Source organism: Canis lupus, chromosome 36, assembly GCF_011100685.1.
Source record: "Canis lupus familiaris isolate Mischka breed German Shepherd chromosome 36, alternate assembly UU_Cfam_GSD_1.0, whole genome shotgun sequence".
Classification (NCBI taxonomy): Eukaryota; Metazoa; Chordata; class Mammalia; order Carnivora; family Canidae; genus Canis; species Canis lupus.
This window is the reverse complement of record NC_049257.1, coordinates 15,758,631-15,785,134: the sequence shown is the minus strand read 5'-3', so window position 1 is coordinate 15,785,134 and position 26,504 is coordinate 15,758,631. Positions and strand designations below refer to the sequence as shown.

Sequence of the window (26,504 nt, the reverse complement as noted above, 5' to 3'; positions counted from 1 at the left end):
CAGTCCTGGAAAACTGATTTTCTACAGTCTGTTTCTCTCCTTGGCTTAATCTTCTATGTTGTTTTTATTGTTGTTGCAATTTTGTCTAACTTTTGGTTGAAATCAGTCTCTCCATTTTTTTTAAAATTTTTAATTTATTTATTTACGATAGTCAGAGAGAGAGAGAGAGAGGGGCAGAGACACAGGCAGAGAGAGAAGCAGGCTCCATGCACCGGGAGCCCAATGTGGGATTCGATCCCGGGTCTCCAGGATCGCGCCCTGAGCCAAAGGCAGGCGCCAAACTGCTGCGCCACCCAGGGATCCCCAGTCTCTCCATTTTTGAAAGTCAACAGTTTCCATAAAGTGCTAAGAAATTTCCCCAGCAGCTAGAGATATTTACACTTGCATTATCCCACTGTTGGGGAGGGGAACTGGGAAAATAAAACTGAAAACTATTTTATTAAAATAACAAAATAAAACAAGGCTGTTTGCTCTTAGAACAGTAAAGAAAAGGACGGTAGTATATATACCACACTACCCTAACATGTGCTTTAAAAAAAATGGATTACTGGTTTCAATATTCTAGGTCAGCTCTTTCCTTTTCTAGAGACAAATCTTATAATAAACTAATAAACTGTTTCAAAATAAAAGCAATGATGTTTATAATATTTACTGTAAGTTTAAGCAATCACAACTTAGTCTAAAAAACCACCTTACCTGCCTTCTCCACCCCATGCAGAATTTGGTGTAATAATCACTTCTCGACAGTTATCAGTGTCTGTATTGTACACATAAAGTTTCAATGGTTTTGCTTCATGCGTTTCAATGAGGCTGAACAGATCTTCAGACTGCAAAAGCATCATAGGGGGAAAACATTTTTGTTTTTGTTACTGAACTTTAGAACAGTGGGTCTCAAACCTGACTAATACCAGAATCACCTGGAAAACTTTTTAAAAAGTACAGACTGTGGGCCCTGCTGCCAGACATAAAATATGTTCCTTAAAAAAGATATTCCAAACAAGGTTTCAAATATTTTACCTATCTCCTATGTGTAATGCCTCATCTCCAGTCCCCTAAGACCTAGTCAGTAATTTTAGTAAAACTCTACACCCAAAACTCTTCTACTCCCAGATTCTACATATTCTTCTTTTACTCTTCATTATCTTCTTTTAAAGATCTCGAGAGAGAGAGAGAGAGAGAGAGAGAGCAAGAGCGAGCATGCACACAGAGTGGGGCGGCAGGAGGAGAGGGAGAGAGAAACTCAAGACAACTTCCTGCGGAGCCCAACACAGGGCTTGATCTCATGACCCTGAGATCATGACATGAGCCAAAATCGAGAGTTGGACTTTCAACTGATTGAGCCATCCAGGTGCCCCTACTCTTCATTATTAAAACCTGGTCATTTGGGCCTCTTATTTTTTCTCTCATTTTCGATTTAGCAATATATACTTCCAATAGCTGACAGACAAGGAAAAGGATCTATTAAGATAGCTGAGCCAATTTTGTTCCCTTAAAAAGGGGAAGAGAAAATGAAATCAGTAACCAAAATGAGCACCTGATTTAGTCTTGAGGTATGCAAGAGATTTTTTTTTTTAAAAGTTCTGAGAGGAAGAGAGCGCGCCCACATGCACGTTCAAGAGTGGGAGGAGCAGCAGAGGGAGAGCATCTCCATGCAGGCTCCTCACTGAGCACAGAGCCCTGTGCAGCACTCCATCCTATGATCTCTCGAGATCATGACCTGAGTCAAAATCAAGAGTTGGATGCTCAAGTGACTGAGCCATCCAGGTGCTCCTGTAAGAGACTATGTATATCATACACAAAATCTGTACGATTGCCACACGGTATGTATTTTTCCTCACAGCCATACCCTGTAAGACACCTCCCAAGTGTTCTGTTTAACACCGACACATAAGTTATCTTGATTAGCAAAGACTTAAATTTCAACTCTAAATGTGAAGTATGCAAATATACTTCTGAACTTTAAAACATTAATGAGAAAATTTTACGTAACTTTCATTACTAATAAACACAACAATTACCTCATTCATGACTGTATCTGCTCCAATGATATAATCACTGTGAGGTCTAAGACCTGCCAATGCCGCAGGAGAGTTTGATTCTACTTCCTAGAATAACACAAAAAAAAACACACCCAAAAATAATGTATATAAAATAATCTTCCAAATTTTATGGTTCATAGTCCTTAATTTTAGTGATTTAAAAAACCCTTTTATTTCTATCTTATTCACATGTCAGATGTCAGAAACTATAGAATATATATATTTAAATCACTAGCTAAAAATCACATTTAATAAAAATTAAAAATATTATTTTAGCTATCTGTAGCTATCTGCTTTAACATTTCTCCTTCTAATGAATGAATCACTAGAAAAATAGTTCTTAGCCATCTATATCTACTTCTCTTCCTAAATTATTAAAAACTGTTAACCATAGCTAGGAATTCTAATTTTCAGAAACCAAAAATAGCCTAAAACTCTAAAATCCAACAAAGATGAATACAGCACCTTTCTATATCATTTCTTAAACTGTAAGTAACAGGTCAAAGTTGATACCTACCAATACATGCCAAACGTTTTCATTTGCCCCGTCAAAGCTGCAGAAACGAATGCTCACTCCCAACAAGCCCTGGCCACCCCACATGTTACTGGGTGTAACGGAGGTCTCCCGCAGCTCCAGTGTTTTACTACTATAGATAAGCATTTTTACAGGCTTTTCAACATTTGCTTTCAGTAGATCCTTAAGAGTGTCATTGTCTTTATTCTGTGAACACATAGAAATCATTTCTCTTAATAAAAAATTAGCATTAATTATCCCAGCTTAATAAGCATCCTATGGCCCTACTGGAGAAATGTTAATAACCAACCTAAATAAAACATCCAACAGGTAAAGCTTTCATTAACATTCAAATGTTTCTTGGAGTGAATGTCAAAAATTAAGAACTCCTATGTTGCCAACTTCAGACTTTTTTCTAATAGCTGACTATGGATTATAGATTTTGCAACCCAACATTATTTGAAGTGATCTTGACTTTAGTGCTATAAAACTGAAATACTCCCTAAAAAGTCATATTACTAACAGAGTTGGTATGACTTTGATTTTAAAATCTAAAACATTTGCTGAGGTTGTGGTTTAATTTTGGACAGCACTCCTATATACACACTTTATTTATTTATTAGGAATTGGCAGCAAAGAAAAATGGAAGCAGCATGTTAAATATTTCATTACAAAAATGAATAAAGGCCATTATGTAGGAGATGCTGATAAATAATGAACAAAAACTTAAAACTGCTGTGAAAAAATAAACCAAGTAGCCACTGTCATGAGAATTTCCTTTGCTGAAATTATATATTTCCTTTAAGACTTTACTACAAGTAAACTGAAAGCAACTTATAAAAGGTGGTTTTAATTCTGTACTTTTGGAACATACCTCTCTGTTTCTAAAAACATTATTTATATATCATGAAATTTAGTTCCAAGTTATTTGAGAATGAGTCTTTACTAATCCACTTGTCAGTAACATTCAAAAGTCTGAAATCATTGAGAAAGCAAACATTTTCCATCTTAATTCTTTCCGCTTAAAAAATTGAATATTCAACATATAAAAAGTCTCCTAATAAAAATATTAGGAATATTGTATTCTCCTAAGATAATCACTGAAGTGGGAGGTATAGTATTCTGTATTTGGCATTTTCATGTTTATTAACATAATTTTTACAAACTGGTATCATACTCCATCTAATGATTGTAACTAATGAATAAACATTCACCTCAGATAATCTGAAAAATTCCATTTTCAAAAGATTACAAAATATTTTAGTTGAAACTACAAAAAGCTTAACTTACTAATCTTGAACCATTAATAGAAACAATAAAATCAAAGAATGGCTCCAGTCCAGCTCTATGTCCCGGGGAATTTTCTTGTACCTATAAAAACAAAAGTGCCAAAAATGTAAAATACAAAGCTTAATCAAAATTTGTAAGCTAAATTTTAATACCTATCTATTTTCAGTAAAAATAGACTAATTTCACTAAGGAAACACAAGTTCTTTCATTTCTCTTCATCTCTCCCAGATAATGCCCTTGCAGCTCCCTAAATTCAATCCATTATTTAAATTCATCTCATATATGTGGTTCTTTCTCTATTTCACACCACTTTCTACTTTCAGGGGACAAAGGCAACCTTCCCAGGAAATAGCATATGACATAACAGACAGTCATTAGAACTAAGTGACAAATTCAAATTAATTTAGCAAGCATTTATTCCATGACTACTACTAGTAAGGCACCATTCAATTATAAAACTAACGGGAACATAGCTGCTGATGTCAAGATACTTATAATTCATCAAGGAACAGATATGAAGAGGAAGGGAAGACAGAGGACACACAGCCCTCCAACCGTAATACAGGACCAAACAGGTTAAGGGCTATAAAGGAAGCACAAAGTTCTAAGGAGAAAATTAATTCTGACTGAAGAAGATTCACAGAAAAAAAAAAAAAAAAAAAAAAAAAAGATTTGAACTGTGCTTTAAGTAGAGGGTTTTATTTATTTTTAAAACTATTTTATTTATTCATGAGAGACCGGGGAGGGGGGGGGGGAGGGCAGAGACACAGGCAGAGGGAGAAGCAGGCTCCATGCAGGGAGCCTGATGTGGGACTCGATCCTGGGTCTCCAGGATCAGGCCCCGGGCCAAAGGCAGCGCTAAACCCCTGAGCCACCCGGGCTGCCCTAAGTAGAGGGTTTTAAAGGTGAGGACAGATAAAGGGAAAAGAAGGACATCTGAAAGTTGAGATAATGAGTACAAATTCCAGAATGAGTCTGAAAAAAATAAGGATAATATAGTATAGCCAGATAACAGGATGGTGTGGGATAGAAATACAGAATTATAGATTTTGGAAATCAGAAAACCTACAATCCAGGGGGGCTCTTTAAACTGAAGTTAGTGTGGATGGCTTCAGGGAACACTGCAGATCCTGAAATTATATGTAACATTCTGTGTGAATCAGCAGTTCTCCAGGTATAAAGATCCATAGCTTTCATTAGATTCTCAAAGGATTTCTCCAAATAAAGCGTTAAAACCATAGATTTTGTGTAGTTCCTTTATTTACAGATAAATAAATCATCCCATGACTTGCCTATGGTCCTGCTGATTCGTGGTAGAGGTTAAATTCAAAATGTATCTTACAACTGTTAGTCTGGTAAGAAGACTGGAGAAAAAGCATGGAGCCAGACTTACAGTGGACTTTAAATGGAAGATGAAGATTACTTAGCTTTTCAACAACTCAAATATTTAGCATCCCAAATTTGAAATTGACTAAAATTAACTATTAAATTTTCTAAATTTACAAGTAATAAAAATATTAGGAGCTATTAAGAGTAGTAATATGAGGAAACAGCAAAAAGTTAATGCACTTTGCATTTCCTCTAAAATATTTTCATGTTTTAAGGACTTTTTATTCTGATTTTATTTTATACTGTCAAAACTACCCTGTGAAAATGAGGTTTGCCTTGATATTTGCAGGCTGATGATCTGTAACAGTCCTAACAGTTCTAATAGTCAATTCTGAAGTCATGCAAATAATAGATGCACACACTCATCCATACACAAATCTGTAGCAGATCTACACAGTAATAAATCATTTTAATGTTTTCACAATAGAACCCAGATTATTCCCAGAATCTGTCCCTCTAATACCAAACTTCTTAGACTAATGATATTTAATCTTGGATTAATAATATATTTGTTATTTCTTGGACTAATGCTACCTTTTATTTATTTAAAACCAAATTATACTATCCTTGCTCCTGAAGAAGTAAAACTAGGTCTTCTTCATTTGTCACAGGAAGAAATAGTCCATTATAAAGATGGTTCAATGCTTAACTAAAACTGTTTAACCTTTGCTTTACATAAAATTTCCTCCAAGTTTGGGACTACATCACTTTTGCAAATTAAACAAGTTAAATATCAAAGGGATTTATTATTTATAAGTGTTAGCTCTAATGAAAAAAAATCAGCACATACTTGTTTAGATTCTTTATAATCAGTTTTCTTAAATAAGGGCTATTTTATATTCTGCATATTACCAAGCAAAATGTCTAGAACTCAAAGTGGCAGACAGACTTCACCTCAAAAGGCAACTCTGAAAGGGAAACTGTAGTTGTCTGGAGCTATTATGAGAAGAAAAGTGAGGTCAAATCACAGCTAGCTGGGAAAGAGTCATGATCTACGAGGTGTGAAATGCCTAATAGCTGCCTAGCAATTTTATGTGAAATACCCTGGGTGTGAAAAGAGGTAATTGCCATAGACCTTTGGAGTCCCCCCACCGTTTCTCATTTAGTAAGGTCCTCATTTAATCATCTAATTCTCTGAATATTTCCAAACAACCAAGTTTTCTAGAAACGATCCAGTCCCAGAATTCTCCACTGAAGCTGCTGCTAGAAGTTTATCTTTTAGCTAAAAAGGGCCAAAAATAGTACTTTTGTAATGTCATCACCAACTCAGAAAGTTGATCCCACATACTGATGCTTCACATGCTACCCTCTGAGTATAAAGTTTTACTATTTTTTTGAAATAGAAAGTTTCCAATACCATTAGTATTCGTCTTCTCCCCGCCAAAAAAAGTAGTCTTCTCCATAACTTGAAAGAGATTCAATAGCCAAACTTGAATTCTAAAATAAATGAACTTAAATAATCCTCTATTTTTCTATTTGCATTTGCTACGAACATTGATCTCCTCTAATGGACCCTGAAATCAATTTCTTTCCTAAATTTATTTACATCATTAGTACCAGCTTAATTTTGGCAACTAGGTATCTTAATTACTAACAGGAAACCAGCAGAGGGAGCCCTAGAAAATGCCCTCTCTGACCCTAATATACTTAAAGGAAATATCCTTAATTTCATAGCATGGAAAATAAGATCTGCAACACAGCAAATTAAACATCCACACAGGCAAGATTCTCTGGCATTATTATCCACTGACAAGAATCTCTTAGGCACCCAATCTTTCAAGCATCAGATTATTACTTCAATTCTTTCTGTCCCAAAATGTCTCAATTGTTGATTCATTGCCTGCTTCCCTCAAGCCACCTTAAACAAAAAATAAAACCCATCTACCTATCTACCTACCTACCTACTCTCCTACCTGTTTTCACAGGTCATCAGCATCTATTATTGGGCCAAATGTTATAGTAATTTAAGATGGACAGGTAAAATTAGAAAATTTAATAGTTAAGATTTTACAAGATTTGGAAAAAATGAACAAAGAAAAGATAATAGAGTTCTAGAGCCAGACTGACTTAGTTTTGAGGCATGATTTTACCTACTTACTAGCTGTGTGAGCTTAAGAAAGTGTATTTATAAAAAAAAAAAAAAAAAAAAAAAGAAAGTGTATTTATCTTTCTGGGCTTCAATTTTTTCATTTCCAAGTAAAGAATGATGTCATTTACTTTACAAGAATACTGTAGAGATTGAAGGAGTTTATGAAATGCCTAGCTAAGACTCTGACATATGATAGGAGTCTTACAAATCTTTTTTTTCTTTTTTATGGTATACTTGGTATGTTTGGTGCTTGGAAAAAATTTGGTTTTGTTTAAATTTATTTATTTAAGTAATCTCTACACCAACATGGGGCTCAAACTCAGGACCTCAAGAACAAGAGTCACGTGCTCTTTAGATGGAGCCAGTCAAGCACCTCGGGAGTCCTACAAATCTTAAACCCCTCTTCCTAACTCTGCAATCATCACCTGAGGGCAAATCTTTATAACCAACGAATTCCTGAACACTACATTATTTTTCTAAACATGTATTAATTGTCTCTCACCCTTTAAAAAAAAAGAAGAAGAAAAAAGAAAAAATATAAAATGTTAGCTAGCAATTGGAGAGAAACCATCTTTTTTTTTTTTTTTAAGATTTTATTTATTCCTGAGACACAGAGAGAGAGAGAGAGAGAGAGAGAGAGAGGTAGAAACACAGGCAGAGGGAGAAGCAGGCTCCATACAGGGAGCCCGACGTGGGACTCGATCCCAGGTCTCCAGGATCACACCCTGGGCTGAAGGCAGCGCTAAACCACTGAGCCACCTGGGCTGCCCGAGAAACCATCTTTTAAAAAAATGTCTCTCAAATCAATTCCAGATGGACAAGAGCTGAAGATCAAATAACAAAAAAAAGTAGAATAAAAAAATAAAACCATAAACCATAAAGGTAAAATGATTGAGCCTTTAGAGAAATACATGGAGAATACTTTTGAGATTTTCAAATATAAAAAGACTTCTTAAACTGGATACAAAAAGCACTAACCGGGCAGCCAGGGTGGCTCAGCGGTTTAGCACCGCCTTCAGCCCAGGGCCTGATCCTGGGGACCAGGGATCGAGTCCCATGTCCAGATTCCTGCGTGGAGCCTGCTTCTCCCTCTGCCTGTGTGTGTGTGTGTGTGTGTGTGTGTGTGTGTGTGTGTGTCTCATGAATAAGTAAATAAAATCCTTAAAAAAAAAAAAAGCACAAATCATAAGCTAAAAAAATGTATAAACTATACTAAAAATTACAAACTTCTCATCAAAGGACAATTAAGAAAATGAAAAGATACAATACACATCCAACAAAGGAACTCTAACCAAAACAGATTTATAACTACTGCAAATCATTGAGAGAGTAAAAGCACAATGAGATAGGACTTCACATCTACAAGGTTGTTAAAATAAAAAGGACAATAACAATAGTTGGAAACAAACCTTCACATATTGATGGTGGGAATGTAAAATGGTGCAGTCACTGTGGGAAAGTTTGGCAGATCTTCAAATGTTAAACAAAGTTATCCTATGACCCAGTAATTCTATTCCTCGATATATAAACAAGAGAAGTGAAAGCACGTCCACATAAAAACTTGTACACAGGGGCAGCCCGGGTGGCTCAGCGGCTTAGCGCTACCTTCAGTCCAGGGCCTGATCCTGCAGACTCAGGATGGAGTCCCACATCAGGCTCCCTGCATGGAGCCTGCTTCTCCCTCTGCCTGTGTCTCTGCCTCTCTCTCTCTCTGTCTCTCATGAATAAATAAATAAAATCTTTAAAAAAAAAAAAACTTGTACACAAATTACTTTTACTTTTTAAAAAGATTTTATTTATTCATGAGAGACACACAGAGAGAGGCAGAGACATAGGCAGAGGGAGAAGCAGGCTTCTGGCAGGGAGCCCGATGTGGAACTTGATCCCAGAATCCTGGGACCACAACCTGAGCTAAAGGCAGATGCTCAACCACTGAGCCACCCAGGCACCCTAAACCTGTACACAAATTTCACAGCTGCGTTATTCATAGCAGCCAGAAAGTGGAAATAACCCAAATGTTCCTCAACTGATGAAAGAATAAAGAAAATGTGATATACCTAAAGAAAGAAATATTATTTGGCAAAAGGGAATGGCGTATTCATGTTATAACATGAATAAACCTTGAAATCATTACGCTAAATCATGAAGACCACATATTGAATGATTCCATTTATATGACATGTCCAGAAAAGGCAAATCCACAGAAACAGAATGTAGATTAGTGGTTGCCAAGGGTAAGGGGTAGGAGAAATGGGAAGTAGCTGCTGATGGGCATGGAGTTTCTTTCTGGAGATAATTAAAAGGTTCTAGAATTAGATATTGGTGATGATTGCACAACTCTGTAAATATACTAAAAAAGTAGTGAACTATCTACTTTAAAAGGTTGAATTTAATGGTAGGAAAATTCTATCTCAATGAAGCTGCTAAAAAAAACCCTATAATCTAATGGGGAAATAGGGAAAAGGTTTTAGCAGATCCTAAGAAAAAAGGATACTGACGTGGCCAATAAGTATGAAAATATGCTCAACTTCAATAGTCATCAAGAAAATGCAAATTAAACCACTACCCACTCACCAGATTGGACAAAATGAAAAAGATGGAAAATATCTTGTGAGAGTTAGTGAAGACACAGAATATAGATATTCTGTATCTTTAATTATTGTTTGTGGGAATATATTTTTTATTTTTTTTAATTTTTATTTATTTATGATAGTCACACAGAGAAAGAGAGAGGCAGAGACACAGGCAGAGGGAGAAGCAGGCTCCATGCACCGGGAGCCCGACGTGGGATTCGATCCCGGGTCTCCAGGATCACGCCCTGGGTCAAAGGTAGGCGCTAAACCGCAGCGCCACCCAGGGATCCCTGCTTGTGGGAATATAAATGAGCAAACTATTTGGCAATAATTTGTTAATACTGAAATATTTGACTAATATTGCACTCTTTGATAAACCCAAGAAAAATGAGTATATATATTCTCCAAAAGACATACACAGTTAATGTGCATAGCAGCACTATCTGCAGTAGCCCTGAATTAAAAACTACACAAATGCCCAATGAACATCAGAATAGATACATAAATCCTGGTATAGTCTCTCAATAGTATAATATATATATAACATATATATAATTTATATATATATATTGAAAAGATTTTATTTATTTATTTATTCATGATAGAGAGAGAGAGAGAGAGAGAGGCAGAGGCACAGGCAGAGGGAGAAGCAGGATCCATGCAAGGAGTCCGGTGTGGGACTCGATCCCAGGACTCCAGGATCATGCCCTAGGCCTAAGGCAGACGCTCAATCACTGAACCACCCAGGGATCCCTATAAAATAATTAATAAAATGAGAGGCCTACAACAATACACAACAAGATGGATGCGCTTCACAAGCATATTTGAGCAAAAGAAGCTAGACACAAATGAGTACATATGATTCCATTTATATAAGGCTAAGAACAGGTCAAACTAATCTATGTGTTAGAAATCAGGACAGCATACACTCTGGAGGGTTGGTAGGTTGTCAGGGTGTGCCTGGAAAGGGATGGACGCTGGTTATATGAGAATGCTGTTTGTGAAAAGTCATCAAGCTGTACATTTATGTGCACTTTAAAAAGCTTTAACATATACTTCCTCTATCCAAAAAGCAGAAATCAAATTACTACAACTTAAGAACATATCCAATATTTCACCTACAAAGAACACAGTTTGAAAGCCAGCAATTGAATCCAAAAGCACTCTGAGTAGTCAGCGCAAAGGCCACAAAGTAACTTACTCTAATGCTCATTCTTCTTCAGAATATTTCACGACCACTTTTAATGATTTAAATTCAATTAACATATATTAATAGTTTCAGATCTAGAGTTCAGTAATTCACCAGCCTTATATAATACCCAATGCTCATGATACCATGTGCCCTTCTTAATGTCCATCACCCAGTTACCCCATCCCTCCACATCCCTCCCCTCCAGCAACTCTTAGTTTGTTTCCTATGATTAAGAGTCTCTTATGGTCTCTGATTTAATCATTTTATTTTTCCCTCTCTTCCCTTATGATCCTGTTTTGATTCCACGAGTGAGACCAATATAATTGTCTTTCTCAAACTGACTTATTTTGCTGAGCATAATACCCTCTAGTTTCAACCACATCCTTGCAAATGGCAAGATTTCAATTTTTGGACGGCACAGTAGTATTCCATTTTGTGTATACATAAACCACATCTTTATTCCTCTGTCAATGGACATTACTGCTATAAACATTGGGGTGCAGGGGCCCCTACGAATGACTACATTTGTATCTTTGGGGTAAATACCTATCAGCACAATTGCTGGGTCCTAGGGTAGCTCTATTTTCAACTTTTTGAGGACCTGCCATACTGTTTTCCAGAGTAGCTACACCAGCTTGCATGCCCACCAATAGTGTAAAAGGGTTCCCCTTTTTCTGCATCCTCACCAAGATCTATCATTTCCTGACTTACTAATTTTGGCCATGCTGACTGGCATCAGGTGGTATCTCATTATGATTTTGATTTGTACTTCCCTGATGCTGAGTGATGCTGAGCATTTTTTCATGTCTCTGTTGGCCATTTGTACGCCATCTCTGGTGAAATGTGTCTGTTCATTTCTCCTGCCCATTTCTTGATTGGATTATATTTGTTCTTTCGGTGTTGAGTTTGATAAGTTTTTTATAGATTTTGGATACTAGCCCTTTAACTGTTATGTCATTTGCAAATATCTTCTCCCACTGTGTTGGTTGTCTTTGGTTTTGTCAACTGTTTCCTTTGCTGTGCAAAAGCTTTTTATCTTAATGAAGTCCCAACAGTTCATTTTGCCTTTGCTTCTCGTCTTTAGAGATATGTCTAGGAAGAAGTTCCTAAGCCAAGGTCACAAAGGTTACTGCCTGTGTTCTCCTGTAGGATTTTGATGGATTCCTGTCTCACATATAGGTCTTTTATCCATTTTGTGGGGTGAGGAAATGGTACAGTTTCATTCTTTTGCATGTGGCTGTTCAATTTTCCCAATGCCATGTGTTGAAGAGACAGTCTTTTTTCTATTAGCTATTCTTTTCTGTTTTGTCAAAGATTAGTTGACCATAAAGTTGAGGGTCCATTTCTGGGTTCTCTATTCTACTTGACTGACTTATGTGTCTGTTTTTATGCCAGTACCATACTGTCTTGATGATTACAGTTTTATAACAGAGCTTGAAGTCTGAAATTGTGATGCCACCACCTTTGGTTTTCTTTTTCAAAATTCCCTTGGCTATTCGGGGTCCTTTCTGGTTCCATACAAACTTCAGGATTATTTGTTCCAGTTCTGTGAAAAGAAGTTGATGGTATTCTGATAGGAATTGCACTGAATGTATAGATAGCTCTAGACAGCATAGACATTTTAATAACATTTGTTCTTCTAATTCATGAACATGAAACGTTTTTCCATTTTTTTTGTCTTCAATTTCTTTAATAAGTGTTCTATAGTTTTCTGAGTATAGATCTTTTGCCTCTTTGATTAGATTTATCCCTAGGTTTCTTATGGTTTTAGGCATAATAGTAAATGGAATTGACTCCTTATCTTCTGTCTCATTGGTAGGGTGTAGAAATGCAACTGATTTCTGTCCATTGATTTTATATCCTGCCACTTTGCTGAATTCCTGTGTAAGTTCTAGCAATTTTGGGGTGGAGTCCTCTGGGTTTTCCATATAGGATATCATGTCATCTGCAAAGAGTCAAGAGTTTGACTTGTTAATTCAAATACATTTTATTTCGTTTTGTTGTAGGATTGCTGAAACTAGGACTTCTAGTACCATGTTGAACAACAATGGTGATAGTGGACATCCCTGCTGTGTTCCTAATCTTAGGGGAAAAGCCCTCAGTATTTCCTCATTGAGAATGTTATTCACTGTGGGCTTTCTCACATATGCCTTTTGTGATATTGAGGTATATGTTCCCTCTATCCCTACACTGTGAAAAGTTTTAATCAAGAAAGGATGCTGTACTTTGTCAAATGCTTTTTCTGCATCTATTGAGAGGATCATATGGCTCTTGTCCATTCTTTTATGATTGATTTGCAGGTGTTGAGCCACCCTTGCAGCCCAGGAATAAATATCACTTGTTTGTGGTGAATAATCCTTTCACTGTACTACTGGATCCTGTTGGTTAGTATATTGGTGACAATTTTTGCATCCATGTTCATTGGGGATATTCTTTTTTGGTGGGGTCTTCCTCTGGTTTTGGAACCAAGGTCATGCTGGCCTCATAGGAAGAGTTTGGAAGTTTCCCTTCCATTTCCATTTTTTGAAACAGCCTCAGAAAAATAGTTTATTAGTTCTTTAAGTGTGTGGTAGAACTGCCCTGGGAAGCCATCTGGCCCTGGACTCTTGTTTGTTGGGAGATTTTCGATCACGGCTACAAATTCCTTGCTGGTTCGTGTCTGCTCAGGTTTTCTATTTCTTCCTGTTTCAGTTTTGATAGCGTATACATCTCTAGGAATGCATCCATGTCTTCCAGATTGCCTAATTTGTTGGCATATAATTGCTCATAATACGTTATCATTGTATTTCTTTTTTTAAAGATTTATTTATTCATGAGAGAGAGAGAGAGAAAGAGAAAGAGAGAGAGAGAAGCAGGCAGAGACGCAGGCAGAGGGAGAAGCAGGCTCCATGCAGGGAGCCCAATGTGGGACTCGATTCCAGGACACTGGGATCACGCCCTGGGCTGCAGGCGGCGCTAAACCGCTGGGCCACCGGACTGCCCAATTGTTTGTATTTCTTCCATGTTGGTTGTGATCTGTCCTCTTTCATTCATGATTTTATTTACTTGGGTCCTTTCTCTTTTCTTTGGATAAGTCTGGCCAGGGATTTATCAATCTTATCAATTCTTTCAAAGAACCAGCTCCTAGTTTCGTTGATCTATTCTAAGGTTCTTTTGGTTTCTATTTCATTGATTTCTGCTCTAATCTTTATAAATTTTCTTCTGCTGGGCTTAGGCTTTATTCACTGTTCTTTCTCTAGCTCCTTTAGGTATAAGATTAGGTTGTATATTCGAGACCAAGATTCTTGTTTCTTGAGAAAGGCTCGTGTTGCTATATACTTCCCTCTTAGGACTGGCTTTGCTGAATCCTACTAAAGTTTTTGAACAGTTGTGCTTTCATTTTCATTTGTTTCTATGAATTTTAAAATTCTTTATTTTCCTGCTTGACCCATTCATTCTTTAGTACAATGCTCTTTAGTTTCAGGACCACTCTTACAGTCTATTTACATTTACATGGTTTGGCTTCCTGGTTTCCACCAACAGAGTAACAACCAGAACTGAAAGAGATGTTACTGTTGCTTGATTATAGCAAAAAATGATAGCTGGCAGAAAATGAGAAGTAATAAGTCTCAAAAATCAAAAACCAAAAGGAAGAAAAAGTACCAGGGCTAAGCCACTTACCAAATTCTACCTAGTGAGTATGTACTACGCACTTAGGAAAAAGGTGCAATTGTGAGGTGCCTGGGTGGCTCAGCCAGTTAAGTGTTTGACTCTTGATTGCAGCTCAGGTCATGATCTCAGTGCTGTGAGATCAAGCCTTATGTCAGGCTTCCCCCATGGGGAGTCTGCTCAAGATTCTCTCTCTCCTCCTCTCACCCTGTGTGAACACGTGCTGGCTCTCTCTCATAAATAAATCTTTTTTAAAAAAGTGTGATTGTAATGGTTTCTTATTGCAGTGTATGCAAAGATCTTAAAAAAGATCTCTGCCATTAAGCCACTTTTAGAACTTTTTGCAATTACAGAAATCTGGACATGTACTATCCAATACAGTAGCCACTAACCATGTATGAAATGTGGCTCATGTGACTGTGGAACTGGATTTTTAACTTCATTTAACTTAAATAATTTACATTTAAGTTTAAACAGCCATATGTGATTAGAGGCTACCATATCGAACACCAAAAGTCTAGGTGGGAAGTACATTTGTATTCCAATACAAATATAATATAGCATATGGATGTCATCACCACAATTAAAGATATGAACAGGCTAAAATATATTTAGCACCTGTCAATGATGCTGGGAAGCATGCAATATATTTTAAAAACAGATTTGCATAAAGCATATTCTTGTTACTGAAAGCAGTAAATAATCCATTCTAAGGAAGAAATTGACTCTACACAAATCCATTCCCTGAGAGTTCTAACAAGTATGTTGAAGTAGCACTTTTTCTAATTCTTCTCAGGCCTCATGGTTCACTTTGAACAATTACGAACTAAAAAGCAGCAGCTGAAAATACTAAAGAGTAGTTATGCTTACAAATGAATGATAAAAGTCAGTGTTATCATAACCTGGACAGGTACTTATAGGAGCTGAAATTTATATTTGGAGGTTATCTTAATCAAAATAAAAATCACAACATGAAAGAAATACTTTCATAAACACTAGAAAAAACCAGCTACAATAAGCAAGATAAAATCTCCTAGATATTTTTTACTCAGAAGGCAAAAATGAGAACCTTACTACAGAAACTGCATAGTGAAGGGGTATTCATCCCCATTACATAAAAAGAAATTAACACTCATGATTAGAAGCTGGATTTGGAATCACCACCTATATAGAAATTCTTAAGGTGGTGTCATTCAACTACTGTAGGGAGTTTCAGTGGCTTCTGAAATTAATTTAGTTGGTCATTACAGAACAAATGTCAAAATAAGAAAATATATCAGAAAAGATAAAATATAAAAAATTCGTGACTTAATAAACATTTCATTGTTTTTCATAAAATGAAGTAGTACATACCAGCTGCAAGGGAAAATAAATTTCTTACTTTGATCTGTCAGAAAAACAAAGTTTGAAAAACAGTCCTACGAGAGATACTATTCACTGTTTTGTCCAATCAACCTTCAGGTAATAAACGCAATTAAACTTCTGGCTTTAAAAAAAAACAAACAAACTTCTGGCTTTTCTCTCACCTTCTGATCCTGGATCATTAGAAAGTTTTACCAGATTTAGCCTGGCTTTTTCTTTGTGCACAGACCTCACTGTTCTATACTGGTTGCTTTCCAGTGAAGCATCCATCTCTTCTCCTGGGATTAAAAATGCAATAATATTTATACTAGGTTTGGGTCATTTCACATGAACCACTCTCTTAAATTTTGGCCTGGGGACAGAAGGACAGCAGAGTAGAAGGAAAGAAGAGTTTCGGGGAGTCAGGGGTAAGCCATTCTCCCAACTCCACTGGTCATTTATATACTTTCAGCTGAGGACTACAGAACTGCTACCTTAATGCAACACAAAAAGGAAACAGCAGGGGATCCCTGGGTGGCTCAGCAGTTTAGCACCTGCCTGCAGCCCAGGGTGTGATCCTGGAGCCCCAGGATCGACTCCCGAGTCAGGCTCCCTGCATGGAGCCTGCTTCTCCCTCTGCCTGTGTCTCTGCCTCTCTCTGTCTCTCATGAATAAATAAATAATATCTTAAAAAAAAAAAAAAAGGAAACAGCAAAGCTACTTTCAGAACACAGCATATCATCAAAGTACACATTTGATAAGGTGATACAAAGATACTCTTACCCACTTTCTAGCTAGTATGTGAATTATTTCTCTTAGGTTTTCTAACCATGGAGATGTTTCCATAAAATGCGCTCAGTGTAATGTGTAACTCTCTTCTTTAATACTGCACCACCAATGCCTTCACACAGAAAAGGTAGGTAAGTCCCTCTGAATGACTTTCTGTCTACACCATCATCTCCTCTGGCTCGCAATTTAATGTCAACACTCTCACTTTTGTACTATTTTTAAAAACAGCAGGGATGTTAAATAAGACTAAAAATTGAGTTCAATCCAAGTATCACTGATGATTCATTTCATCTACACACATAAAGCCTCATGTTATATGTATATACTTTGGGGATCAAAATGATGGGACAAGACTCGGGAATGTTATATAATAAAAATAAACCCTAAATTCTTCAGTTATAAAAAAGGTACTTTTGGAGTGGGGTGAGGGAGATCTTCTATGTCTGAAAAGGGCCAGTTTTCCTACCGGGGACTTGTCACAGATATGTGGAAATTATTTTGCAGTAGATTCTTAGAGTTCAAGCTTTACTTGCTAAAACATTCTCATATGTTCTACCAAAATAACTCAAGGAGCATGTTTTACTGACTGACCCTATGATGTAATTTATAACATATTTAGCAATTTGAAATGAAATTCTAATGGTATCTTAAAGGAAATTAAGGGATGCCTGAGTGATTCAGTGGTTGAGCGTCTGCCTCGACTCAGGACATGATCCCGGGGTTCCAGGACTGAGTCCCTCACTGGGCTCCCTGCAGGGAGCCTGCTTCTCCCTCTACCTGTGTCTCTGCCGCTTTCTGTGTCTCATGAATAAATAAATATGTCTTTTAAAAATAAATAAAAGGAAACTAAAACCTATCAGTATACAGTACCTTCTTAGAAAAGGTCTGTATATCAGGAAAATGATGTTGAAAGAAACTAAGTCTATTCCAAAAGAAGCAAAACTTCTGACAACCTGTCACCTAATTTTATAAATATATCCAAATACCAACTTAGGTACTTATTTCTTAGGGAAAGAAAATTTGTTGCATGACCTTAGGCAACAAGCTTTCTGTGCTCCTTTTCTTTAGCTGTAAAGTGAGGAGGTTGACAAGATAGTTTCTAAAACTGAATGACGCACCATGAAATAAGTCTAACTGCCACTAAGCTATCTATAGCTTCTACAGTGTAGATCAAACCCAACAACAGTATTTTAATTACATAGCCTCTTTTAGTCATTTAAATTAATGTGTTTAGTATCACTCTGATGCTAAGCAATGAAAAGGATACTGGTACCTACCTACCTTTTAGAAAAGACAAAAGTTCCTTAAAAGTGAGGATTCTTAAAAATTAGCAGGCACATTAATAAAACTAATGGGTCAGATCTGACCCAAAACTTATGTTTTAGGCTTCTCTTAAAAATTTATTTAAGTAATCTAGACACCCCACGTGGGGCTTGAACTCATGACCCCAAGATCAAGAGTTGCATGCTCTTCCAATGGAGCCAGCCAGGAGACCCCAAAATTTATGTTTTATTTTTTTAAAAGACTTAATTTATTTATGAGACACACACACACACACACACACACACACGCAGAGACACAGGCAGAGGGAGAAGCAGGTTCCATGCAGGGAGCCTGATGTGGGACTCGGTCCCAGGTCTCCAGGATCATGCCCTGGGCTGAAGGTGGCGCTAAACCGCTGAGCCATCTGGGCTGCCCAAAACTTATGTTTTAAATAGCAGTAAAGTATACTTTACTGGACAAGTAGCCAGTGAATGAGCAAGCAAATAGAAATGCTACCTAATATGCTTAGAGGCCTATTTTAAATTGTATTGCCATTATAAAAGTGGTTCTTAATGGGTGATACAGTAATGCAGATGTTAATAATAAAGGCATCTGCTAACATTTATGGAGCCTTACTAGACCATATGCTAAATGCTTTATTACGGAATATCTCATTTAAATCCTTGGGATAACAATGAGGTAGACAGCACTCTTTTAATAAATTTAAGAGTGAGGTCTTCAGTAAGGTGGCAGGGGGCCAGAAAAAAAATTAACACGCTCAATTTTTTCCCAAAATATTTCATATATAATATCTAATATGGTTTTTGATAAAAACGGAAGGGGGCACTACTATTATCCTCACTTTTCAGATAAAAAGAATAAAACTAAAAAAGTTCAAAGATTTGCCCAAGGAAACACAATGACGGAGCTAACACTAGGATCCAGTGATTCCCAAGAGTAGCCTCTGGTGGTCTACTCCAAAGTCTCTCAATATATTTATGTTTACCAGATGACAAGGTTCCTTACTGCTGAGAATGTGCTGGAATGCTCTCTCACTGGTGCTTAAAACAAAATCAATCCTTAGCGTTATTCTCTTAATGCTACAGTAAGTTTATTTGCAATGCCAAGACGGACATGCACAATCTTTCAGAGTAACAACTTTGGTTCTGCATGCTGTTTAGGGAAAAAAAAAAAAGTCATCTTACTTATCACATCTCTGAAGGCAATCTAGAGTAATATTCTGAAGTATGTATCAAACCTTTACAGATAAATATTTTCTAGTTTAGATTAACCAGCATTAATGAATCAAACTAATATAATGCTCTCCAGCACTGTATTAAAGCCTGCAAAATAAATATACTGAAATTAATGGTTATTCTAAGGTTAATTCTTTTTTTTCTAGTTCTATTCTTATGAAAATTTCAGTGGTATTAAAAAAATCCTGTCAGTATCTGACCCAGAAAAAGTACAGCCAGTGCTGTGTGTTCTACTACTTACTGACCAGAACAAAAACTGTAATTCCAAATAAGGTATTGGAGGATGATAGTCCATACCTTAAAACACTTCATAACAAAATATGAAAGTGTGTATAAACCGTGTAATGCTGATTTGTTCAAGGTCTGTTCGTATCAGGAAAAGTTTATGTTCAATATTTACAATTCCTAAAAGTGTGTATGGTTCACATGCATTGTATTTTATGGCATTTATGAATTGAAATAATCTGATTCCTACATTTGAAAGGACTTTCAAAGAATGTTTATTAAACAACTTCATAGTTTTAAAATTTTATTTTTTAATTAATCTCTACACCCAACGTGGGACTCAAACCCATAATGCAGGATCAAGAGTTGCATGCAACTGAGGCAGCGAGGCACCCCTACTCATAGTCTTTTAGTAAGAGACAGTTGTGGGAGATCATAACCCTTAGGTGGGTATTTATACAGCTTTTTTTTTATTATAACTTTATACTTGAGAAACATGAAATAACCTATTTTCATTTTTTACCCACTGTTTTCACAGTGAGTGAGAAGAGGCCAGTAGTGAGATGTTTGTTTTTCAAATAGGGACATGAATTTAAAAAGTTGGAGAATGGGATGCCTGGGTGGTTCCAGTGGTTGAGTGTCTGCCTTTGGCTCAGGGCCCGATCCGGGTCCTGGGATCAAGTACCGCATTGGGCTCCCCACAGGGAGCCTGCTTTTCCCTCTGACTATGTCTCTGCCTCTCTCTGTTTCTCATGAATAAATAAATAAAATCTTAAAAAAAAAAAAAAAAAGGTTAGAGAAACACTATGTTAGTGGAAAAAACTATGACTAACAAATATTAGGAATTCCCTTTATCAAAATAAGTACCAAGTTGAAATCCTGCAGGATTTCACCTGGACTAGTGCGGCACTTAAAAAGAACAGATCCATGTAACAGTAGATATGTCTAGGTATTCCACTTTCTATGGAAATAATTCTGTCACTTTCTCCTCTGAGAAGAGTATTTAATGTTGCCCAGTCTGTAGTAAAATGGCTCAGGAGATAAAGGCCTGTTACTAAGCGGAGACCTACTTCATCTCAATGGCCTTTCCTTTAAAACATCCATTACCTCAAAATCCCTCCTGAAGGAAATGACAAGGAATAGTGAACATGACATTTTCCATGCCCTCATTGTGGAGTGAACACTGGTTCCAGAATGTCCTCAGATAACCCCCATCTCAAAGAATATTAAGTATAGAATGCAATTAATCTTAATATTTAAATTTAGAAACAAATCTTATAATGGGTATCAATGAGGGAACTCCAAAAATGGCCTTGTGTGGTTCACTTGGTAATTAAGGGAGAATCTAGGCAAGAATTCTGTATTCTTTTTTTTTTTTTTTTAAGATTTTATTTATTTATTCATAAGAGATGCACAGAGAGACAGAGAGGCAGAGGGAGAAGTAGGTTCCATGCAGGGAGCCTGACATGGGACTTGATCCCGAGACTCCAGGATCACACCCTGAGCCGAAGGCAGACGTCCAACCGCTGAGCCACCCAGGTGTCCCAAGAATTCTGTATTCAACATATTTCAACTGCAGTAACTCATAGTAACTTCTAACAATACTAAGAAGGCCTGGCTAACATTTTTGCTGCCTAATGTTAAGATTAGAGAGTGGGAATAAAAGTGGTACTCCTGATAAACATGAATTGAATTTAATGCATGAGGGAATCTGAAATATAATGCTATTTTTAAAAGAAGGATTCTGAACTGAAAAATTTCCAATAGAATTCAACCTTTTAAAATATCTTTTAATTATTTTTTTGTGAATATACAAATATTTCATGGCCACGAAATTTCCATGGTGGAAATTTCTACCAATAACCCTTTTAGTATCCTGGCTTATTACCTTTCCATTTTATTTTCCTGGGCACCTACACAGAGGGGCATACTTAAAGCCACAGAGTGTTCTGAAATGCCACTTTCATGAATGCATAGCATTCCACTCCCTGATTTATTTAACAGTGCCTAGGGTACTGGGTATCTAGGTTGTAAGCCAACATCCTAAGATAACTTCAGACCATACTGTACTTGAATGTCATGTCATTCGAAATTACTGTGAAACGTGGTGACGGGCAAGGTTAGGCATAGGAAAAAAAAAAGACTAGGAAAAAGACTTCAGCAGTATTTACCTTTAGATGACAGATTTACAAAAAAAAATAGATGGCAGAATTACAAGTAGTTTAGATTCTTTGTTATACTTTTTAAAACTTATCTAAAAGATTTGTAATGAGGATGCCTGAGTGGCTTAATCTGTTAGGCATCTGCCTTCAGCTCAGGTCACGATCCAAGGGTTCCTAGGATCAAGCTCCACATCAGGCTCCCTGCTAAGCCTCCTTCCCCTGCTTCTCCTCCCCTCTGCTTGTGCTCTATCTCTCTGTCAAATAAACAAATCTTTTAAAAAAATAAATAAAAGATCCGTAATGAACACCCATTGATAATCAGAACACAATGCAGTAGTCTACTAAAATGAAGAAAGATCAACAAATGAAGATCTGTGTAAGTAAGCAACATTAAGATTCAATAATTTGGGGAAATGTACATTTTAAGTGAAAACAAAGGCTGGATTTGAGGTTGTGAACATGTACTGGTGACAGCAAAGACTAGAAAAACTGTATGTCCATCACCAGGAGGTGCTGTTTAACTAACCTGTGGTACAACAAACTACTATGAAGCTAAGTGAAACCAAGAGGCAGATCTCTGCTGCTAAGGAGAGACTCCCAAGATGGATTATCAAAGAAGGCGGATTATCAAAGAAGGCGGAGGGGAGCAACAGTATGTATCTTATGATTCCAATAGTTACAAAAGGAAACAGAGTGAAGGGGACAGAATTCTTCTGCCTGCATAAAACATATTTGAAAAGATACTTAAGACACTATAGTGGTTACTTCTAAGGTAGGAATGGAGAATTGGATAAACAGTATGATCACAACCTGAAAATGTTCATTAATACATAAATGCATAATACATAAGAAGGAAAGTATACTGCCCACAGCAGAAAATCTGACAGTAGGGCACCCCGGGTGGCTCAGCGGTTTAGCACCACCTTCAGTCCAGGGTGTGACCCTGGGGCCCCTGGATTGAGTCCCGCATCGGGCTCCTCCATGGAGCCTGCTTCTCCCTCTGCCTGTGTCTCTGCCTCTCTCTCTCTGTCTCTCATGAATAAATAAATAAATCTTAAAAAAAAAAAAAAAAGAAAAGAAAATCTGACAGTACTTCAGGGTTGTTCCCTAAAAAAATTTAAAAGCAGAATCTACCAATGGATATGGCAAATAGAAAAAAATGTAAATCCAATTGATTTGAATTATAAGGACTTCTTAATAACAACAATAAAACAGCACTAGATATGGCTGTCACTATAACTGTTATTTTAAAACCCAGTCGAACAAGTTTTTATTACTAACAAGGGAAAGGCGGGAGAATAGATTATTAAAGAAAACAAACTTCTAATGAAATCATTCTAGAACTTATTAACAAGAGTGATTTTATGCCAAGGTCATCTTACCATATTTATTCTAGTTTACAAGCTCAGTAATCAGAATAGGAATTTATCACTGTATATTTGGGCCATAATAAATGAAAGGAAGATTTTTTTAACGCTCAAATTTAATATAGTACTTTCCCCACTAAAAACAAAGATAACTGGAAACCGATTACAGAATCAGGGACAGTGGGTTAGGAACTCAAAAACATTAAAAAAAATTCTCCTCAGTTAGAGGGTCATTACTATTTTAAAGTTCCTTTTAATAAAACCCGAGTAAGATTTCATCTTTTGCAACATTTATGCTCCAGATGCAGACTGGAAACTAAGGTTGTCCCTAGTGTTTCTGAAAATCAGATTCATAGATTAATAACACACTGCACTACTGAATCCGTAGGAGTGATTTACTGAGGCGCACCTATGTAAAAGAAAATACACTTCAACTCACTTTACATGAACACAGTCATTACCAGAAGCCACTCAACTGCAATCCTTTTGATGTGTACGTCTTTCTAACAGACCTTTAAAACTCAATAATGCTATTTTACTGAGTGTATGTGTCATTAAAATATGAACCCCCCAAGGATTCATGGCCACAATCAGTCACTGGGGGGAAAAAAAAATACCAGACGTCGCACCCCAGGGCAGGATACCGAGAATCAAACCAGGCAAGAGAAAAGCACTGCCACCAACTTTCACTTTACATCTGGATCTGGCATTTCTCCTTCAATTTCTCCCACCAGTGTGGCTCTTGGGGTCAGCTTAGCTAAAAGGAATGCAGTTTGCTTATTTTCTGGGAAAATCATCCTTTCCTACCGAAAGCGTGGCTTCCAGAGAGATTTTTTAGTAGAGTGGAGAGGCAACAAGACATGATAATCCTTTAGATCAGAAAGGTGATCCCTCACAGTGCTATCACACACATATCTAGGTAATTCACCTCACGAATGTTGTCTCACCTAAAACGTGGACTCTAAGGCAGAAAATGTACGCACCAGAAAGTCCACTTTCTCACTCCCAGCGAAAATGTTCTTGCTTGTGAGTAGCTAATATTTAATGACACTCTATTACGTCCTGAAGCGGTGCTACAGATTAGGGCCGCTTTGCCGCCAACCCATCTCCTCAGCACTCGTGCAGGTGTCACAGCACATGACCATCAGTGCTACTTTTAAAGACTTCCAGTCCTAGAAGACCCACATGCTCTGCAACAACTTAGGTTGCTCATAAAAGCAGGGGCTTACCTGATGCTTTTTTTTTTTTTTTTTTTGAGATACTAGGTTTCTCCATCCTGGTGACTGAGGCTGCTTTCCTTTATTTACTTAGACTTTTCTTTTCTTTCTTAAAAAAAAAAAAAAAAGTTCCTCTCCCATTACCTGTTACCACTGTGGATCTAAACCTTAATCTCCAGCACACTCTGAGCAGTCTTAGAACGGAAGTTCTCTGCGCCAGGAAATGTGGAAAAGGAGGCTTAGTAAGGTCAGGAGCGACCCGGGGGTGGGGGTGGGGGGGGGGGAACCCGTAAAATCAAGTAAATTTAAGTCCGTCGAACCTACTTCTGGGCCATTTCATTCTGTTTGCCTAACTGGGCTTTTCCGGACATCCAGCCAGCGCCGAGGTGAGTTAACACCTGCCCTCGCACCTCCTGCGTCTCGCCCTGCCAGTTCCAGGCTTCCTTTTTTTTTTTTTTTTCTCAGAAAATTCAAGTGCTACCTTCACCATCACCTCTTCTGCAGACTTTGCCCCCACACCTTTCCTAACTTTGTAAGAGAAGAATCAAGAGAGAGGGAACAGAAAAGGCCGCCGTCCCCGCCCGCCCCCCACGTCTGGGCCGCCCCCCGACAGGTCGCCGGCTGCCGCTCAGGCTCCATCCACCCGGTCCCCCCAGGGCGGCGGACCCCGGGCCCGGAGCGCTCCGGGGAGGCGTGAGGCCAGCGACCTCCCGAACCCGCCTCGGCCAAGGCAGCGCCCGCGGCCGCCGCCGCTTTCCGGGGTCGGGCCTGGCCGCCCCGGGAACGGGCCCGTCGGGGCCTCTGCCTCCCCGCGGCCGGGCCCCGCCTCCAGCGCGCCGTCGGAGCCCTTACCCGCAGGACATGGTAGCCTTCCGTGCCCCCGCCAGGGATCTCGACGCTCTGCGAGGACCCCATGGCGGCGGGCGCGCAGTGTGGCCGGGCCGGGATCCGCGCTGCTCCCCGCCCCCCGCGCACCGCCCGCTCCGCTCCTCCGCGTAGCACTTGGGACGTGGCACTCGCCGCCGCCGGAGAGCCGGGCCGCACTGCCCGCCGGGAGAGCGTCGCCGCGGCGCACGGCCGCTGCGACGCCGCCGACAGCGCCCCCTGCCGCAAACCACCGGAAGGGGCCTGAGCACGCGCAAGCGGGGAGGAGCTTCCTGGTGCTCGCGAGAGATCAGAAACACAGTTTCCCCAGCCGCGGCCCCTTGCTACGGATCCCCGGGGCGGACAAGCTTTGCCCAGACGCGTTGCCGCTCGTCTGAACGAACGATTCTTTTGTCGTAGCTCCCCCTGGTGGCCGGAGGCAGGAAAGGGCTGCTCCTGGAAGGTGGGTCCGAGCAGCTCTCCCCGCCCCCTTTATGGGTCCTGTCGCAGGTTGCAGAGAGGGTGATGATGGTGCCTCTCCGGCGGGCTGAATACCGCATCCGCTCAGCTCAGTTTTATAAAGAAAAATGTTCTGGCTGTGCCTTCCTAATTATGAGAACAAGATCAGAAGATTGGTCGCAACCTGTGCGATGTCAGAGTGGGGAGCGCAGGTGGATGTCCTTGGGGTCCTACCTCCTTTAGGCAGCCAGGTCGTGTGCACCCTCTTCCTATTCCGTTTCTCCTTTTGCCCTTTCCCTCCAAAATCTCCAATTATGGCCATTGCCCAGGGGTCAATTTGATCATCACTAATGGTGGGTCAACCAGGTTTCCAGACGTGTATTCTGATGCGAAGGAATATAGAGGACATAATGCCCCCCGTGAAGTGTGCTAGCCCAGAATGTGTAACTCGCTTCTGTCGCATCTCTTGTTAGATCTTCCACTTGTATACAGAGGATAAGGGGGGAAACGTAGAAAAATGATGTCACAAGGAAACAACCAGGCAAGGAAAAAAGAAGATGGACTGTTCAGAACAGCTGGCCACTTCTTTTCATCAAGTCAGAATCATAAGACAGACACTACACTGGACTTACAGAGAGAGGGAGGATGTAATCAGGAGATGCAGTGTAAAGCCTTGAGTTGAAGGCTGATTTGGAGAAATTAGCTGTAAAGGGCCTTTTTGGATGAAATGGGAGAACTTGAATACGTACTGAGTATTCGAAGCATTTACTGACACAGAAAAGTGGAAATTATTGACTGAAAAGAAAAACGGGTTACAAGGCACAGTG

General features: G+C 38.6%; 1 protein-coding gene across 1 annotated transcript in view; it reads right to left on the bottom strand.

Moving 5' to 3' along the window:
• Window positions 1-25,403, bottom strand: part of GORASP2 (golgi reassembly stacking protein 2) — a 38,186-nt gene extending 12,783 nt beyond the window's left edge. The window contains exons 1-5 of the mRNA XM_038584807.1: window positions 25,207-25,403; window positions 3,844-3,924; window positions 2,557-2,760; window positions 2,019-2,105; window positions 697-827 (exon numbers count right to left, since the gene is read on the bottom strand). Of these exons, the coding sequence (XP_038440735.1) occupies window positions 697-827; window positions 2,019-2,105; window positions 2,557-2,760; window positions 3,844-3,924; window positions 25,207-25,269 (566 nt within the window). The 5' untranslated portion in view covers window positions 25,270-25,403. The remainder of the gene's footprint in view (window positions 1-696; window positions 828-2,018; window positions 2,106-2,556; window positions 2,761-3,843; window positions 3,925-25,206) is intronic.
• Between the last annotated feature and the right edge of the window lie 1,101 nt (window positions 25,404-26,504).